This window comes from Pseudonaja textilis, chromosome Z (assembly GCF_049901715.1).
Source record: "Pseudonaja textilis isolate UNSWEBS1 chromosome Z, rPseTex1.2, whole genome shotgun sequence".
NCBI lineage: Eukaryota > Metazoa > Chordata > Lepidosauria > Squamata > Elapidae > Pseudonaja > Pseudonaja textilis.
The window spans coordinates 60,376,897-60,390,894 of record NC_142008.1 but is presented as its reverse complement, the minus strand read 5'-3'; the positions used below and the strand labels follow the sequence as shown (position 1 = coordinate 60,390,894).

General features: G+C 40.9%; 1 protein-coding gene across 2 annotated transcripts in view; it reads right to left on the bottom strand.

Annotated features, from left to right (window-relative positions):
• Nucleotides 1-731: 731 nt before the first annotated feature.
• PDCD6IP (programmed cell death 6 interacting protein) overlaps nucleotides 732-13,998 on the bottom strand; it is a 51,420-nt gene continuing 38,153 nt past the window's right edge. For both annotated transcript variants that reach the window (XM_026718709.2, XM_026718711.2), the window contains exons 17-18: nucleotides 5,057-5,235; nucleotides 732-1,834 (exon numbers count right to left, since the gene is read on the bottom strand). In XM_026718709.2, the coding sequence (XP_026574494.1) occupies nucleotides 1,666-1,834; nucleotides 5,057-5,235 (348 nt within the window). In that variant the 3' untranslated portion in view covers nucleotides 732-1,665. The remainder of the gene's footprint in view (nucleotides 1,835-5,056; nucleotides 5,236-13,998) is intronic.

The window sequence follows — 13,998 nt, the reverse complement described above, 5'->3', positions numbered from 1 at the left end:
TTGGGACTAAGGTTACCTGATTGTCTTTTTCCAACTCCTCCAATTCAGATTGGGTGTGTTGCAGATCCTGTTAGCCAAAAACATTCGATTGGCAGGAACTAGAAGACAGACCTCCTCTACTGTAGCTCTTGCTTTATGGAACATTCTCCACTTGGAAATTAGTATGACCTCCACCCTGTTGGCCTTTGCAAGTCTCTAAAAAGTTAACTATGTACCCAGGCCTGGCATGTGTTAATGGCCCCATTTCTGGCTTTTACTGTTAGTTGTTAATTATCTTGGCTACTGTATTTATTTTCTGGATTACTATTCTATAGTTTTTAATTGTTTTAACTGTTTTAGAATTGTTAAGCCACTCACTTGATCAATATGGCAGCTATAGAAACTGAATGAATGAATGGGTCAATAAATTAAAAATTCTTGCAGGCTGCAAAAGAATACCAGGCATGCATAACAGCTGTTTTGCAGAGTAGCAGCAGCACTGGAGCTGGCAGTATTAGCAGTGACATTTTGAGAAATCCAGAGTATCTTTTGGCAGCAGTAGTAGTGCATTTATTACTTAAAAAAAAAATGCTGGTGGGCTGCACAAGGCTTCTCGGCCGGGCATGTAGGCATGAACTACATTTAAATGCAGGATGTTTGTTATTTAAAGACAAACAACTCTAGTAGAATCTTATTTAATTGCAGCATGAGGTTCTTGTTCTTTTCAAAACCTTGCAAACAGAGTAAATTGGTCAAATAAACGTAATTATTTTTATTTATCCACATTTGTAGCTTAAGTTTTCTTTAGACATCCCAAGAAAAGTAGGTTGCACAGGATCATCTTTGTATATACAGAGGCACATGTAATGAGGTAGGATAAAGGCAAGTTGCAGGGGGACAACTGAAATTTTAGCATTTCAAAGAACAACACAATTAGATAAAATTAGATAGGCCAGAAGTAAAATAACAAAATGTCAAGTGTACATCTCCAATGAATACCTTACGAGCTAGGTTTTGAATGATTCAATAAAAATATGCTGATTTATTTTCTCTTATTCTGGAATAACATATTGATTTTTGACATTGTTTATATATTACAGGAACTTAATATAAGAAACCATGATTGGTTTGCAGAAAATTTTAGTTTTAAAAGCAGTGCCAAACAAGGTGCTCTAGCTTCCAAAACATACATTAGTTATAGCCAAATATAAAATATCTAAGTATAATTTTCAAACTATCTTATGCAGTTTATTTTGCACTTACAATTTACGATGCTTTAAACAAAACTTATTGGTAACTAAAAGCAAACCCAAAATACAAACCAATATAATATAGAAATTCTATTTACTCTTATATTTTATATCAGACCAATGCTTGTGCCATTTTGTTTTAGATCAATTATATAATATTTATTTATAGAAGGGAAACATTTGGTATAGGTAAATTAATACATAAATTGAATTTCACTAAAGTCTAATTCTGTTAATTTAATATTGTAGTAGCTTGCCACTTTCTCAACAAATCTGATATAACCAGAATTCAATTGAGAAAATATGTATTTTGGAGTATTAATAGGAAAGGACGTTATCAACCATTTCAATATAGTGAGGTACATTAGCTGAATTATAAGAATGCTTATTGCAAATTACTCCTAGTTATAACAAGCAATGTTTCTTTTCTGAAATGTTATTGCTGTGGATAATATGGCTGTTGTGGATAAGGGTATCCAGGTTGCTGTGGTCCTGGATAAGAAGCTTGTCCAGGATTTTGGTACCCAGGTGATGGTGTATATGGAAGATTGTATTGGCCATACATATAAGGATTATAGGCCAATGGCAAAGGCATCTGGCAATATCTGTGAAAACAAAACAAAAAAGCGTATTTTATTAGAATGAAGAAATTTTCATGCTTTGACTTATCCCAAAAATCTTAAAAAGTGTGCAGAAATAATCTTCATTTCGTAAAGCTATTAAATACTGAACAATCACACACGAAAGTATCTAATTATGCAAGAACTAGCAAATGAACCTCTATTACCAAACTTAGCAATGAAAGAAGAAACTATCTTATATTAATCAAAACAATATGCAATGGTCAAAATATAATTTATACATGTTCATATGGATTTTTACAAGTACAAGTAGGCTTCAATTTCAACTTACAAGTGGAACCTGCAAATTACAGTTGTGATAGTTGTAAAGCAGATCATCACATGGCCAACCTAATTTGTTTACAGCAGTTATTAAGCAAATCCATTGCTTACTATGGCCATTTTTTTGCCAAAAACTGATCACAACATAAAGTGTTATAAATCATAGTTAAGTTACAACAGGTCACTGCAAACAGACATAAATACAGAACAGTTGCTGAACAGCCAAAATATTGTCACATGGCTAGGAGATGGGGGAACGCCATTAGAACTTTAGAACTTGGTCATAAGTATCTTTTGGGGGTTTGATGTAACTTCAACTAGTCACTAAGAGTAATTGAGAACTACCTGTACTACTTTATTTCTGGCTTAGGTCAGCCCTTATACAAGACATTTGTAAGTTACTAAGCCAAACATGCAATCACGAGATCTGCATTCTATATTCTGAATCATTCTCACTTTATAGTGAGAGAGAAATACATCGTAGGAGGAAAAAGATATTATTAGCCTGTTATTCATATTTTACATAAACATTTATGTAATTTTTTTAAATAGAAAAAAATCATCTAAGCTGAACAAGTAGATTGAATTGGTGAATTGATATCACAAATTTCTGAACTATAAGATCATCTCACTTTATGACCTTGACTGCTGCTCTCCTTAATAGGTTATGTGGCCACACAGGTCATTACATGAAGTACAGGATACCTCAGGAGACAGGGAAGCCCTGAGAAGCCTAGTGCAAACTCAAGCCCCCAAGCCCTAAGCCCTCCCAAGATCTCCCTCTCCCGCCTGAGTCCCCACAAGCCTTGGGTCTTCTTTCCATTCCAGTTGGGTCCTGCAGTTTCCCCATCTCCACTCACTAATAACACACACATTTTTGGTAAATCTCCAAAGCTCTCATTAGGGAAGGAGGGCAGGCAACTCTGTTCCTTGGTGTTCCTGGTGTCAGCGTTCCAAAGCTGACACCTGGGCCATATGGTTCCTTTGAAGAAGTGGTCCCCATTAAGCAGACAGTCTGAAAATGGTGTCCACTTTGGGATAGACCCACACAGTCCAGGGACAGAGCACCCACTCTACTTCCCTAATGTAATTTCTGTATCATTCTAGTCCATAATCAGTAACAGGAGTGTGAGTAGGAATCGGACCTGGTAGGGTGAGAAGCAGGCCCAATTCTTGTGGAGACCAAGCAAAGGGAAAAGGGGGAAAGCAGACCTAATATCCAGCAGGATGAGAAAAGGGGGAAATAAACCAGGGAAGAGGGGGGAGTTGTAACAACTGTAGTAAGTCTGTAGAATCCGTGTGAATATGGCACAGTGGCTTTAATTTCAAAACCAGATGCATAAGTAGCTTTGGGAACATCCGGTCATAACTTCAAAGGATTGCTAAGAAACCAGGCAAGAGAAAATATCTGTCAGAAAATACGAAAACGAATCTAGTAGACCTCAACGTATAGCCACAATTGAGCCCAAAATTTCTATTGCTAAGCAAGGCAGTTAAGTGAGTTTTGCCCCATTTTACAACCTTTCTTGCCACAGTTGTTAAGTGAATCATTGCAATTGCTAAGTTAGTAACACAGTTACAATTGCTAAATTAGTAATGCAAACGATCGTTTTTCTCATTGACTTTATTTTCAGAAGGTTACAAGATGATCATGTGACCCTGGCACATTGCAACTATCATTAATATAAGTCAGCTGCCACGCACCTGAATCTTGAGCAGGGGGATGCTGCAACGGTCATGTGAAAATCAGTGATAAGTCACTTTTTTCAGTGTTGTTGTAACTTTGAATGGTTACTAAACAAATTGTTTTAAGTCAAGGACTACTTTTTAAGAAATGCTTATCAATCAGCATATTGTGCTATAGGTTCTATTTATTTTCCTCAAAACATTTTTTTCTCCTCTTATATTTTCCCGTAAGACCAGGTCCCACTTTTATTTTTTGGATCAGTTAAGCATTGACCCACTGGTTGCCACAGGAATTAATCAACTGGCTTGTTTCTCAAGTCTGATGTTGTGAGCTGGAAAAGAGTCCCTTTGATAGAACTCACAGTGTGGTGCTTTAACACTAAAGAGCCACAAACTGGCTTTCTTCCAAACTATTATTATAACTATTATTATTACTAAAACCATTTAATACATAAATCTATTGTCAGATCCCTAAAAGTGATACTGCTATTCAATTGGGAGAAGGGATGGTGGTGGCTTGAATTTGATTCATTACTATTGCCTGTGACAACTGGTATTTTATAACTTGTATCCTGGTGTCGAAGCACCCTGAGATATTCTCACCTCTTGGGGAATGTGGTGGGGGGAGGGCCATGTGGCTTGTTTCACTCTGAAAGCCAGAGGAAGATGGCCATGGGAATGTATGCTTATCTGTTTCTCAGAGTGGCCAGTACAATAATATCTTGACACCTGTGGATTGGCTGAATCCACATCTGGCTAAAGGGAGGGGTTTCTAATGCTTTTAATTCTACTTGTCTTGCCTAAGGGTATTCAGACGTTGCTTTGAATATATTGCTTTCACTTCTGCTTAATAAAAGAGTCCTTTTGAAATACTTCATTTCAAGAATCTTCACTTTCTTAAGTTAGGAGGAGAGACAATCCTTACATCTATTATGGTCAATATTAGTGGCACTAAGTTCAGAAGTGTCTTAACTAAATATGCTAGCACTCTCAAGTAGACAAATAGGAAATAGGACCAGGTGAACTAATTCTGCTTTACTGTAAGGCTACATTAACAGAATTTTGCAAGTCTGAAGATACAAATTTCCCACTGCCATTTCTTCCACTGACTGTTAATCCATTGGGGTCTCCTCTCGTTTGATTGTTTCCTAGGCAGCTTCTCTTCCCTTAGTTTCCCAAGGTCATTCACACATTCCATCACAATATGATATTAATTAGTTCACATCTTTGCAAACTTACCCAGGATATCCTGGATATGTTGGATAAGGTGGTCCCTGGGCCTGTGAAGAAGCTACATTAGCTGCAGAACCCACGGGAGCAGGTGATATCCCAGTAGTTGCTAAACCAGGAGCAGTGACTACAGGTGCTGTAGAAATTGCTGGTGGAGGAGGACGTGCTGGTGGCTGTGGTTTACCAGACTAAGCAACAAAATGATATATAATCTAAGTTAGAAGTACAGTTATATTCTTTGTATTTTATATTTATGGCAATCGTAGTTCTGAAAGACTGATTAAAACCACTAACATGTAATTGACACACAATGAGAAAAAATTATTTAAATAGATTCCTTTTAAATATTCAAAAGAAGCTTTACTTTGTTTTTTGTAACAATTTTATTTCAGTTTTCCACATTTTAAAAACATATTTTTTAGTGAACAGCATGATTCCAGGTTTTCACATTTCCATACAAACATGACTTTGATTACATATTCATCTTTCACATTTAAATTCAAATCTTATCATTACTTTACATATTTTCTATTAGTTTTCTCAGATACTTTCCTCAAGCTTATTTTATAAATTTACAGTTCACTTCTTAACCTATTTCTTTTAATTTTAAATAATTCTCATATCTTCATATTTGTCATACTTTATACTTTTATCTGTCAGGTTTGCAATTTCATCACATATTCTTATTTAATTATTTCAAAAATTCCATCTTGGTTTAAACATTTCAAAAAAGTTTCCCTTACAATTACCAATTTGGAGTGTGCCACCCCTATACCTTATATATAATTTAATAAGTTCCCCTTTAAATCCCAATAATCATTTAACTTTTTAATTATCAAAAACTAATAACAAAAATATCCTAGCGACTACATAACATATATACCTTTAAAGTTAGATTCTGTATGGTACTTTCCCCTTCAATTACATCAAAAACATGTATAATTAAAAAAAAAGATCTATTCAATTCATCTTAAAAACTGATATTCTCATTATAGCAATCCTCATAATTCATTTCAACTATATTCTGAATATTCATTAAACATGATTAATAAACTTATCATTTCTCTTTTTTCATATTAATTCCATTTATCTCTGTGTATAGTTTAAGAAAAAGTAAATATTCCAATAATAAAAAATATCAGTTCCAATCTTTCATTTTAATAATCTATATTTTCCTGTTTTCTAAATGATTTGTTACTTCTAATACATTTATTCTACACCTCGTCACCTTAAAGAATTCCCCTTTTTAATTCTTAATTAATCATTATCTCTGACTTTTAAATAAACAATGTATTTTCATTTTTATTCTGTCAGATTCTGCATTGTACTTTCCTACTCAATTACATAAAAAGCATTTATAATTTCAAGAAGAGAAATTAATATATTCCATTCACCATAATAACTAATACTAATCTTATTGCAATAATCCTCATAATTCATTTCAACCATATTCTATAAATTCATTAAACATAGTTAATAAACCTATCATAATTTCTCTTTTTTCACATTTACTCCATTTATTTCTGTATATAGTTTAACAAAAAACAGCCTTCCAGTAACAAAAAAAGAAAAATATCAATTCCAATCCTTTATTTTGGTAATCTATATTTTCCTACTTACTAAATAATTTCATTACTTCTAATACATTTATTCTACATCTCATCACCTTGCAAAATCCCCTTTCTTAATTCTTAATTAACCATTGTCTCTATGTCTTTTAGATCAGCGGTCGCCAACCGGTGGGCTGCAGCCGTGAGAAAATTTTGATGGGCCATAGAAAAATCTTACCCCCAGAGCACCCCCCAAAGCAATTAATCCAGGCTGCGCAGAAACACAAGGCTGCTCAGCCCACATGGCTCACGGGGACTCTCCCCGCCCACTCACTCCTTACCTGGCAAACTTGCCTGTTAAATTGCTATTTTTCCTTTTTCTGACCGTTATCTGTTCTGTTATGCGGGGAGATTTAGATTAGCTAGGAAGCAGAAAAAGGGCATTGGTACTTACCTGATACGCCCGTTCTCTGTGAGCTGTGAAGAGCATCCAGAAGTGAGGTGCTTCAGTCTCTTCTGGAAAGGCTGGGCTTAAAATTCCGGGACGCTCCACCTCCACGGGACTCCTCAGCGTCCCCCAGTTTTGCGAAGACTGAGTGCCAAAGTCTGGAACTCATCACCTAATCTAGATCCCTGACTGGAATGGAACCCCACCAGACAGAAAGAAATGGGTGGGGCTGGATGCTCTTCACAGCTCACAGAGAATGAGTGTATCAGGTAAGTACCAACGCCCTTTCTCCCATGAGCTGTTCAGAGCATCCAGAAGTGGGACATACCAAAGCTTGGCCTGTCCTTAGGGAGGGACTCCGCCTGGATCAAAATCCACTCCTATACTCTGTGGACCCTCTGCAGGACTCTTCTGCCAAATGAAGTGTCCGCTGAGGCATAGGCATAAATTTTATAATTTCTGACAAAGGGAGATGATGAAGCCCAAGTTGCCACTCTGCAAATTTCGTCTATGGAGGCCTGTTTGGCCCATGTTGCTGACGTTGCCGCACTCCTTGTTGAGTGGGCTGTAATGCCCTTAGGAACTGAGATGGACTGGCATTCATAACTTTTAGCTATGGTGGCTCTCAACCATCTACCGATGGTCGTGGACGACACTTTTTGTCCTAAAATGGATGGGTTGAAGGATAGAAATAGAGCCTCAGATTTTTGAAATGCCGCTGTGCGGTCTAGATAGATGCTTAAGGCCCTTCACACGTCAAGTCTATGCCATTGATGTTCCAGCCTATGAGATGGTTTCGGACAGAAATTTGGAAGGACCAACTCCTGTGCTCTGTGGAAGGTTGAATTTACTTTAGGAGTGAATGATGGATCCAAATGGAGAATCACTCTGTCTGCATGAAACACGCACAGGTCCTTAGGCACTGATGATGCCACCAATTCGGAGATTCTTCTAGCTGATGTGATTGCAATTAGGAAGGCCACCCTATATGTCAGGAATTTAAGGCTAGTAGTTCTTAGAGGCTCGAATGGACCAGTTGTAAGTGCGGTTAACACCTTGTTGAGATCCCAGGTGGGATAGCAGTGAATTACAGGAGGTCGTAAGTTTGCAGCACCCTTGAGAAAACTGTGGACATGTGGATGGTGCGCTATGGAACAGAGGTCACCCCAGGTTATCACCGAGGCTAAAGCTGCCACCTGTCTACGTAAAGCATTTGGAGATAGGCCCTTGGTCAACCCCTCCTGTAAAAAGCCCAATAATTGTCCTATTGATGGAGCAGGTGGGTTGATCTTAGACCCCTGGCACCAGCGACAAAAGGTTGACCACGTGACCTTGTATATACGATTTGTTGAGGCCTGTCTGGATGCTTGAATAGTGGCAATAGCATCCTCTGAAATTTGTTGGGCCCTTAAACGGCTCCGCTCAACCTCCATACGCCTAGACTGAGCCATTCTGGGTTCGGGTGAAGTATCGGCCCTTGGGAGAGGAAAACCTTCGACGGTGGAATTTTCCAAGGTTGTTCTCTCGACAGGTCCTGTAAATCTGCGAACCACGTTCGCCTGGGCCAGTAAGGGGCGACCAATATCAATTCCGCTCGTTCCTCCAATAACTTCTGGATCAACCTGGGTATTACCGGGAGTGGAAGAAACGCAGGAGGCCACTGACATTGCAGGGCATTGACGGCCTCTGCCCCCTGAGTTGGGTATCTTGAAATATAGCGGGGCAATTGGGTGTTGAGAGGAGAGGCAAATAGATCGATCACCGGTTGCCCAAACCTCCGCACTGCTTCCTGGAAGACAGACGGGTGTAGCGCCACTCTGCCTGATCTATCGTGGCCCTGCTGAGCCAGTCTGCTTGTTTGTTTAATGCCCCTGCTTTGTGTTCCGCCTTGAGCGAAGACAGATTGGCCTTGGCCCATTTGAACAACATGGTCGTCTCCAGAGTCAGAAGTTTGGAATGAGTAGCCCCCTGTCTGTTTACGTGGGCCTTGGTTGTGGTATTGTCTGTCAAGACCAGAACGAGGTGTGAATGGAAAAGGGGTAGAAAACTGCGTAAGGCCAGGTGAACTGCTCGCAGTTCCAACAGGTTGATGTTTTGTGATTGTTCGGAAATAGTCCAAATTCCTTGTGCAGTGTGGGATTGGAAGTGAGCTCCCCATCCTACCAGGCTGGCATCGGTTGTGATCGTTGCCCTGTGAGGTTCCTTGAAAGGCCACCCCTTGTTTATCTTTTTTTCCGACCACCAGTGGAGTGATCGGAGAACGTTGTAAGGTACCGTTATCCGGATGTTGGAGGTGGCTCTTCCAGATCGCTGGAAAGGTAGCAGGAACCATTGCAGCTCTCTAGAATGGAATCGAGCCCAAAGCACAATGGAAATACAAGAAATCAGTTTCCCTAACAGTTGAGACAGCAATGCCAGGGAAACCCTCTTTAAGGCCCTGATCTCTTTGGCCAAAGACTGAATACTGTTTAACCTGTCCTGAGCGAGAAAGACCTTTCCCTCCATGGTATCTATCACTGCCCCCAAATGAACTAGCCTAGTTGAGGGGATCAAGTGGCTTTTATCCCAATTTATAGAAAAGCCATGACCCTGAAGGGTCTCCAGAGTAAACTTGGTATCCAATTTTGCTTGATGTCTGGAAGATGACCAAATTAAAATATCATCCAGATAACATTGTAAGTGAACAGATTTGATCCTGAGCGAGGCAGCCAACGCCGCGAGGACCTTGGTAAAAGTCCTAGGGGCTGAAGCCAGACCGAATGGCAGGGCGATATATTCATAGTGCCGATCACAATAGCAAAATCTAAGATATCTATAGTGGGCAGGTCTGATTGGATTATGTAGATAAGCTTCTATGAGATCTATAGAGGTCATGATATCGTTCTCTCTGATGCTAAGCAGAATGGACTGGAGAATAGACATCTTGAATTTTTGATAAACGAATGATTTGTTCAAACGCTTGAGGTCCAGAATTGCCCTCCAGCCCCCCGAACTCTTTGGGACCACAAACAATAGAGAGTAACAGCCTTGACCTCGCTGTTCAGATGGGACCTCTCTAATGGCCCGAATATGCAGAAGATGATTGATAGCCTCCTGCATCAACGCCCTCTTAATGGGGTCCGTGGACCTAGGGCTCCTAATGAAAAAGTTTGGGGCGGGAGGATTGAAACTCCAGCATCAAGCCAAACCTAATAGTGTCCATGACCCATGCATCAGAGGTGGAGCTGTCCCATTGATCGGCAAACAGTTTTAACCGCCCTCCAATGGGAACTGCTGTCAAGGGCTCACTTGGGGCGACGAAAAAATCGGCCTCTAGTGCCTCTGGGGTTTCTACTATTTTGGCCTCTCCACTGACCTCTATCGGAAGATTCAGGCCTATCCTGTCTAAAACTGGGCCTGTAGCCTGATGTTCTCTGAGATCTGGGAATGTAGGGGCCCTGATAGTAGGACCGAAAGGAACCCCTTCAAAACGACTGGAGCGTTCTGTTTTCAGACCTACGAAAAAGAGGGGGAAGCACTTTTTTCTTGTTTCTATTTTCTATAAGAAGGGGCTCCAAGACACTGCCAAATAATTTATCCCCCGATATTGGGGCTGATGCCAACTTGCATTTATGCTTGGTATCCGCCTGCCAATGCCTGAGCCATAGCAGTCTCCTTGCTGATATGTGAGATGCTATGGCCCTTGACGAGAATTTGACTGCATTAAATGTGGTGTCGGCAGAGAACTCTGCGGCTGCCATAATTTTATCTATGTCCTGGTGAGCTCTGACATATGACGCCGGCAATATATCCCTCAGGTGAGAGAGCCATCGGAGGGAGGAACGTGTAAAAAAGGACGCAGCTGTAGCTGCCCTAATGGCCCAGGCGTCAGAAACGTGCGCCCTACGTAGTGCTAACTCTGCTCTCTTGTCTTCCGATCTCAGGGCTTACTCGGCATCATTAGGGAAAGTGGAAGAAGAGGCCAGTGCCACAATGTGTTCATCCACCTCGAGCATTTTGAGAAAATTTGCAAACTCTGGTGCCAAATTAAAATATCGCTTATTGTACCCTGTTGGGGCTGGGTATGATGCTGCTGATGCCCATTGATTTTGTACTAATTCAGCAAACATACGAGGGACAGGGATAGTTTCCACCTCATTAGCTGGTTGCAAGAATATTAGGTCCTCGGATTCGTCCTGAGACTCTGTTGGCAATGGATGAGGGTCTGATGTGCCTAGTTTAGCGGTGTTCTTTGCCTTGAACAGTAAAGATTTAAAGAGGTGTTGGTGAAAAAGGCCAGAAAAAGTAGGTTGGTCTGGAATGAGGCCTTTGTCATCTGACATTCCCCGTTCTAGCGGGTCAGCCTCTGACAGCCCCAAGTCCATCTGATGGATCGACCCCCCCCTCCATGGAAACCTCCTGGTCCTCAAAGTCCACCTCCTCCTGAAGGCCCTGGGCTGGTATATTAGGAATACTGGGGAACACCTGAGATTGATGTTGTTGGGTATGCCCAAAGGAGTGGGCGGACAGGGATCCCGCATCCGAAGAGGTCGAGAAGTGTCTGGTCCGGATGGATTGCTGAACTCCAGCCGCAATGCCCCTTTGAATCGCCATCTCCATCCATTGCCTCATTCCGATGGGAATAGTCTCAGGTAATCCCTCCTCCTGTCTTAGGCCAGCGGCCGTAGGGGTGAAGGTTGCCTCAGGAATTGGCTGGCCAGTGCTCAATGGAGAAGATGTGCCAATGGGGGATTGTCTAGAAACAGCCTGTCTGGGCTGGGTAGATAAGTCCAAGGTCCCCATCAATGGGTTTGGGTTCTGATCAGGTTCTTGTGCCATAGCCATCTTGTCTGCCTCACTGGCTTATTTTTGCAATTGTCTTTCCAATGCTAGGTGCCTTCTATGGGCATCCTTATCTGCTGCCTTAGAGGCCTTTTTGGGGCCCACAGGCTTGTCTCGGGACTTACTTGGCTTGGAGCGGAAAGCGTTGTCATGTTCCATTTTGTCTTGCCTCTGAATGTAAATTTAATTTTTTAAAAACTTTTTAAAAAATTTATTATGATTATTATTGATATTGTGGTAGAAATTTGAACTTTGGGGAGATGCCTTCCCCTGCAATTGAAATTAGAACGCTCCTCCAGGAAGGTAAGACTCTATATTTATAGGAATAAGAGTTTAAATGGTGAACAGTATCTAAGGGTCCCCAGCAAGGGAAACCCCCAAGTGCTCCAAGTGAGAGAAAAACTCCGGATCCCTGGTCCCCAGCAAGGGAAACCAGCGGAAAACATCCCGCAATATAAATGTCACTCGCAATTTCTGTCTGAGTAAATGATCCAAAGGCAAATGCACAGAAATGCCTGTATAATTTAGTGCCACGTTAGCGAGAAGGATAGCCAAATCTAGGAAGGGCACAATGGAAAGTTACTACCTCGGTCCCCAGCAAGGGAAACCAGCGAGAAATGGAGGCTATGGTAATTAGGCACAAAATGGAGGCAGCCGTTGAAAAGGGCGGGAACCGGAATCACTGGTGTTAAGCCTGAGCTGTCTGACGAGCCGCTGCTGCTGCTGCTCTAATTGCGATTTAAACGCTGCTGTCAGGAGAAAACAGCAAAGCCAGGAAAGCCGCGGCTGCGAGTGTTCCGTTCCGATCACAGAGCAGACTATCGGAAGGATAGATAAGGCTGTTTCCTGAGGCGATAGCCTCAAGCTGCCTGCGGAATGGCAGGCTCTGCTAATTTACGAGGGAAACTGTTTTAGAATTATTGCTTTTTGAATAAATTGAGGGGAAAGCCTGAAAAACCGAATTAAATGTCGAAGGGTTTTAAAAATCAAACCTGAATTTGAGAAAAGCCATTCCAGTCAGGGAGTGCACAACCTCTTACCACGAAGACTGAGCTAAAAACTGGGGGATGCTGAGGAGGAGTCCCGTGGAGGAGGAGGAGCATCCAGGAGTTTTAAGCCCAGCCTTTCCAGAAGAGACTGAAGCACCTCACTTCTAGATGCTCTGAACAGCTCATGGGAGAATGGTTGGATTTCTTGCTTTCTAGCTAGTCTCTAGATCTTCGGCTCTATACAGCCGAACCTCCCTTAGGACCGAAGGTTTGCTTGCAAGCAAATTCAGTGCAGACTCGTGGCAAGCAAATTTGAGAGACGGAGCTAGCCGATGGCAGATAGGTAGATCACTGAATGATTCTGTGAGCAACTCAATCTGCCTGCTTTGCCTGATTTTGGGTAAAAGTTGCTCTTTTTTTATAAAAAATTCAATATTTATATAAATATTTATAATATTTACATACAAGCCATGCCCAGCCAGTTACATGACCACCAAGCCACACCCACAAATTAAGCTATGCCCATAGAACTGGTTAGTGGTCCCTGGGATCTAAAATTATGAGTTTGGTGGTCCCTGAGGTCCAAAAGGTTGGCGACCCCTGTCTTAGATAAACAATTTCTTTTCATTTTTGTTCGATTTCCATATTTCTTTATTTCCTGGTTCCGTTTCTTTTTACTTCTTTTTACTTTCATTTTTCCCTCCTTTTCTTACTCCGATTTTTATCCCCCTCCCTCTTTAAAGCTTCCTTCTGTAATTCCCTTTTCTGCTGTTTCCTTTTGCTTTGTTTGGTTTTCAAAGTATTCCTTTTTAATTGCCTCCTCAAATCTCCAGTTTTTAATTCCCATTCTTCTCTCCCTTTGCTTTAATATCCATTGCTCCAATTGTTCATTAAAGATGGCCTCTTCTTTAATCAACTCCTCCTCTTTTGGCACTCCTTGTTGTTCTTCATGCTCTAAAATTGCCTTTTCTAAAAACTGTAAGGCAAAACCAAACAACTTGCCTTTTTCTTGTAGCATTTCCTGCACATTTTAATTCCAAAAAAAGTTCTGCCATTTTTAAACACTTCTGCTATGTATATTTATATATCTTTCTTTACTCTTTATGTCCACAATTATCCAGTAATTTGAATCAGCCAACGTCT